This window comes from Podarcis liolepis, assembly GCF_965112155.1.
Source record: "Podarcis liolepis genome assembly, chromosome: 9".
NCBI lineage: Eukaryota > Metazoa > Chordata > Lepidosauria > Squamata > Lacertidae > Podarcis > Podarcis liolepis.
The window spans coordinates 71,750,077-71,756,287 of record NC_139564.1 but is presented as its reverse complement, the minus strand read 5'-3'; the positions used below and the strand labels follow the sequence as shown (position 1 = coordinate 71,756,287).

At 43.1% G+C, this 6,211-nt stretch overlaps 1 protein-coding gene across 1 annotated transcript; it reads right to left on the bottom strand.

The window, feature by feature from the left end:
• Positions 1-1,674: 1,674 nt before the first annotated feature.
• Positions 1,675-4,913, bottom strand: LOC310686516 (fibroblast growth factor-binding protein 2-like). Its single transcript, XM_083460253.1, has 2 exons — positions 4,159-4,913; positions 1,675-1,955 (listed from the first exon to the last, which is right to left on the bottom strand). Exon 1 carries the CDS (start codon positions 4,823-4,825, stop codon positions 4,169-4,171), a length of 657 nt encoding a protein of 218 aa, XP_083316379.1. The 5' UTR covers positions 4,826-4,913; the 3' UTR covers positions 1,675-1,955; positions 4,159-4,168.
• Positions 4,914-6,211: the final 1,298 nt, after the last annotated feature.

Below are 6,211 nucleotides of genomic sequence, written 5' to 3'. Positions count from 1 at the left end.
AATCATCATCATTATTATTAATGTTATATACCACCACCTTAACCCCACCCAGAATACTTACCAAAGGTTGTTCAGTGCTTGAATAAACCATTTTGTTCATTCCTCAAAGTTGGCAGCCCTGCTCTAAATTGCCCTTCTATGAACACAAAGCCCCTTCCTCATTGTTTGCAGCATGTGGCTATCCATTTTTGGCCCAAGGGCTTAATTCACCCATAGCCATCTATGGCCAAAGCTTTTTTTTTTTTTTTGCACCTTTTCTTATATAGAAGTGTCCAGAGCAGCCACTGTTCTTGCTAGCTAGCGAAAGAAAGCTCTGTGATGTCCAAAGGAAATGATGAGGGCAACCTGCTTAAAAAAACAAAAACACCCCAAACCCCGACATTCACTTTTTTGGCAATTCTATGGCAGCAGGAGGAGCCACAGTGGTGGGTTCCTTCCTGTATGGTCTGGAACTTTGCCTTTGGCAGAGCTGGATATAGAGAAGTGTGATTGGCTCGGTCATGCTGGGCGCAAAGCCTCTGGGCAATGCTAAAATTGGGCAACCCCTGAAATTTGTGTCCCTAAGGTCTGCCACTGCTTCTGGTCATAGGAATAAGCTGCTCAGTTTCACCCTATGAAGAGGTTCTTAGGGGTCTGGGGCAAAAACTACTGCCTTCAATAGAATCCAAATGTCATCCACATTGATATATTGGGGGTAAGGACAGAATGTGCACCAGCAATAGCTTTATCAACATGCTTACAAGTGCACCTCAAATTACTGTATTTTTTGCTCCATAAGACACACTTTTTTCTTCCTAAAAAGTAAGGGGAAATGTCTGTACGTCTTATGGAGCAAATGTGTGGTCCCTGGAGTCAAATTGCCCAGGGGCAAAAAGCAGATCATGCTTTTTATGGTTTTGTTTTGAAAGAGGGAAGTGGATGTTGAAGCAAAGCCGCTGATCGGAAGCGATTGGAAGCGAGATAAGGGGTGCTAGCAATAAAGGAGGCTGCCTGGGAGGGGGGAGGTAAAGACAGCAAACATGCAAGGAGGGGAGACAGGAAGACTAAATCAACGAGGAGAGAAATTAGAAGAAAAGGAGGAACAAAAAAACTGCTCCAAAAGACACTAAGGCAAACAAGAAGGAAGGGAGTGTTGAAAGGAAGCAGCTGATCGGTGGGATCGGGAGAAAGATAAAGGACCTACCAGAGGCTGCCTGGGAGGGGAGAGGTAAAAGCCCATGGATCCTCAGGAGTCTTGCATTGCGTCACCCCAAATTCACCATCAGATCACATAGCATGTCCATGGTTACATCTTGCACCAAAAAAATCACGCACCCACTGTTGCGTGGGGCCGCAATGGTGCAAAAACGTGGTTACAAAGCATGGATCCACGTGGATCCTCAGGATTTTTGCATTGGGCTACCCCAAATTCACCGTCAAATCACATGTCTGTGGCCACAGCATGAACCACAAAAATCATACATCCACTGTTTCATCAGAATTTTTTTTTCTTGTTTTCCTTCTCTAAAAACTAGGTGCGTCTTATGGAGCGAAAAAAGTTTTTGTAGCTCACTTCTCGCTTCCTCATTGCCTCCCACCCTCTTGCTACTTCAATGAACAGACTTGTCTAAATGGAAATTGACTTTCTTAGCACATATTATGCAATTTCAGTAAACACACATGGATTTTTTTTAATTAGTTGTACAAACTGGAACAATATTTATAGCTTGGTGTTCAGCGAGCCATTAGTGTGCTCAACACAGTACAATTTAGTGCCCAGTGTCATTAAATTGGCATCTGCTATACTGACTCATAGCTATCTCCTCCTGGAGATCTTTGGGGCTATAGTTTAAAATACTCATCGAGATATAGGGGGGGGGGGGGAAAGAACAGCTGCAAAAATGTAATGCTGTTTATATAAACCCAGCTGAAAAAAGTAATGCTGTCAGGAGCTCAGCAACTGTAAGGCTTTTGCCCTGCAAAACAAGAAGAAATAAATAGTTTAGAAAGCTGTCTCCTTAAAAACAGACACTGGATCTTTCTTTTCTATAAAAAAACATAGAATTTAAATATTGCATTGTACTTCATGTGCCACAAATATTTTATCATAAGTTGTACCAAGATTTTGGCAGCAGCGGCAGATTGACGATTTCAAAGGAGGCTTCACATACATCTACTAGTAAATTCAGCTTGCATTCTGTAAGCATAAACCCAGGTTTCTGGAAGCTACCAGAAATCGATAAACACACTCATTCATGCATGCACAATTCCAAGGAGCAGCATAATTCATAGAATTGTAGAGTTGGAAGAGACCCTGGGGGTCATTTAGTCCAACCCCCTGCAAGGCAGGAATCTCAACTAAAACATCCTTGACACATGGCCATCTAACCGCTGCTTAAAAATTTCCAAGGAAGGATAGTCCATCACTTCCAGAGGGAGTCTATTCCACTGTCAAACATCTCTTCCAATGAGGGATTTTGTTTGCTCTACTCTGGGGTCCCTGACACTTATGTCCTGAATGTTGACTATTGGGTACCATCGTTCCATTTTCAGCCTTTACCAGCAAACATAATGTTTTGGGTTCTAGATCGAAAAGTTTCAGCATTCACCCCTGACCATTAGGTCCAGTCGTGACCAACTCTGGGGTTGCGGCGCTCATCTCGCTTTATTGGCCGAGGGAGCCGGCGTAAAGCTTCTGGGTCATGTGGCCAGCATGACTAAGCCACTTCTGGCGAACCAGAGCAGCAGAGGGAAATGCCGTTTACCTTCCCGCCGGCTTTCGAACTGCTAGGTTGGCAGGAGCAGGGACCGAGCAACGGGAGCTCACCCCGTCGCGGGGATTCGAACCGCCGACCTTCTGATCGGCAAGTCCTAGGCTCTGTGGTTTAACCCACAGCGCAACCTGCGTCCCTATAATATATTCTAGGGAAGTGCTATTTAAGGCTTTTTAAGACTCACACATTTATCCAGAATAGACCTGCAAAGACAGTTCCTAAGCATACATGTAGCAGAGGGGTTTTTTCTTGGATAATCACTTTCAGGCTACCAGTATAGAGGTCATGTGCCTCCCCCTTCTGAAGGAAATGGCTCTTACTTCAACCATAGCATGGATGCTGAGGGTGATTTCTGGCTAAGAACTACCAACCAAGTCCACGGTCAGACTTAGATGAGAACCTACATTTTTCCAGTCAATCTAGTGAACACCACTGGCAGCATAGTTTTCTGTACAATGTTCTTTTATATTCATTTAACACATTAAAATGCATACTTCTTCTATTTAACTTCAAGCCATAAAATTAGGACTATACATTTTAGATGTTTAATGATCTGCTTTGCTGATTGACAAGTTAAGAATACATTTGGAAATCAACAACCTGCCTTTCAACCTATAGTTTAACAATAAATTACCATTGCCAGAGAGAAACTCTCTCTTTCATTCTCCCCCCCTCCCCGTTCCTTAATACAGTTTGACACCAAAATGGAAACAGTTTTCATAAAACTGAAAACACTGAAAGACAGAATTTTGCCTGTTCTCCTGTTAGGCACGATTGGCTTGACTGCTTTGGCTGAATGACCTAACAAAACAAACTTACGAGCCAACAAATATAGTTAAAATACTATATTCTTGGGGAACAGAGCTCAAAGTATTCTGGTGGAATAGCTCTTTAGCAGGAAATGTCCTATAAGAAAAGCATTAGAGTAATACCAGTTAATAAGGTCTTATGTATAACTTGAGTAGAAATAACTTGGGTAGAACTTTTGGCGCACCACAAAACTATTAACTGAAAATATATCTCACAGGAAAGTGCTCGTTTCGTCACTAAATAGCTATGGTTCATCACTAAATAACCTGGTTCATAACTAAACAACTTTATCCAGCTAAAGATAAACCAATCTTTGTCACCTTGATTTCAAATGGAGAATTAAGTGCACATGCTTAAATAGTTCCCATTAAACACACTATTAAACTCATTATAAACCCATTAAACTCTATATCCCATTTGGATATAGAAGCACTTAATTTAGTGGGATTTTGCTAATACATCCCCCCCCCCATACTCTTAACTTATCACAATAAACCAGTCTTGTCGTGTCCTTTCTTTTGGGTTCAAGCTGTAGTTCTAGATCCAGCTCTTAGAAATTCAGAACCACATCTTAGTATGACAGAGACAAAATTACCTTTTCCTCCTCAGCCGCTAAAGATGCTGATGATGTAGGAACAGATGCCATGCAGGGACTCCCAGCAATGCTTCCGCGCTAACTTCATCGCTTCAGAATCGTTTCCAGACATCTGACCTTCTTGGGTTGCTTTTGTAGGAGGCAAAGGAGATGGTTTGGGTCTCCCTGTTTTTTTAAGCAAGGCTTTCCCTGCTTGGCTTTTTTTAACTTGCTTTGGAGAAGTTGCAGGGTTCGGGACTGCCTTTGCTTGATTGACAGTATCTGCCTGCGGGTTTGGCTTTATGCTGGAAGCCACTTGCTTCATGTGAGCCTCAGGAGGAGCTCTCTGGCACATGGAAGGCTTCAGAGCTGCATTCGGCTGACAGGCGTTGGTCTGTTTCCTTCGGTCCATGGCAATCTGATTCCAATAAACCCTTTGGTTGTTATTAAAAGAACGACAAAGCGATGGATTCCCAGTATATTCACACCAGTAAATTTTGCCTTGACTCCTGCATTCTATTCTGAGTGTCACTTCGCCATTTCCACTCATATTCATCGTGCAGGCATCTTTCGCTTTAGTATAAAAATTTATTTCGTCACCGTTGCTCCTTTTCTTTGGCCTTGGATTTTTTCCTAAGCCTCCCATGAAACTGACAAAAATTACGAAAAAGATTGTGGCCGTCTTCATGGCGAAGCACAGAGTGAGATCCTTAGAGAAACTTAGTTCTCCACGCAAGAGAAAGATGAATTGGGCTGCTTTAATGGGCTGACGTAGAAATAAGTCTCTCTTCTTTTTCAAGCGTGTGTGTGTGTCGTTTTCCTACTCCAGCCTACTTTTAAACAAACTCCTTTGGTTCAAGCTTATGGCTGTAATTTATAGCTCAAAGGAATGCCAAATAACCTGTGAACATTCAGGAAGGAAACAAGACAAATCTTTCTGCTCCAGCACAGCACCGCAGTTGTGTAACTAAAATAAATATTTCTGTCTAACATGCACACATCACATTGGATCTTTAACAGATGACTTTTTCTATTCGCCAGTTGCCTTCCATGTCAGGTCTTGTCAGATTACACAGAAGTAGCCAGAAGTATGGTCAAGGAATTAAGGATGCTGACCTGGCTTGTATACAGTGGTACCTCAGGTTAAGTACTTAATTCGTTCCGGAAGTCCGTACTTAACCTGAAACTGTTCTTAACCTGAAGCACCACTTTAGCTAATGGGGCCTCCTGCTGCTGCTGCGCCGCTAATGCATGATTTCTGTTCTCATCCTGAAGCAAAGTTCTTAACCTGAAGCACTATTTCTGGGTTAGTGGAGTCTGTAACCTGAAGCATATGTAATCTGAAGCATATGTAACCCGAGGTACCACTGTAATAGAAACCTACCGTATTTTTTGCTCTATAAGACTCACTTTCCCCTCCTAAAACTTAAGGGGAAATGTGTGTACGTCTTATGGAGCGAATGCAGGCTGCGCAGCTATCCCAGAAGCCAGAACAGCAAGAGGGATTGCTGCTTTCACTGCGCAGTGATCCCTCTTGCTGTTCTGGCTTCTGAGATTCAGAATATTTTTTTTCTTGTTTTCCTCCTCCAAAAACTAGGTGCTTCTTGTGGTCTGGTGCGTCTTATAGAGCGAAAAATACGGTAGATGGAAGGAAGGGGAGTTCTAAATCTCTTCCAGGTGTGATTTCCAGGGTACAGAGTGCAGCAATAGTCTCAGCTGGGGGGCAAGGAGGCAGAGGTGCTATACTGCTGTCAAACCGTCTGCCAATGTGGTGCCCTTCAGAAGTTGTTGAGCTACCAATATTCCTGACCACTGCTCAGGCTGCCTGGCACTGATGGTAGTCGCAGTTTAACAATCTCTGAACGGCACAAAATTGGATACCAGTTTTGAGTGTCTTCAGCTGGCATTAGCTTAACGCAGAACTAAGATTATGTTGGTTTGCCACCAAGCTGTCAGAAGCAGTCTTGGAAGTGGTGTTGACAACCCCCGTGCTTTGGTTCAACATACATGCCAAGGCCACTTGCTGGTTGGAGCAGCTCTGAATTTCTTGGCCACCGTGACAACCATAGATCTG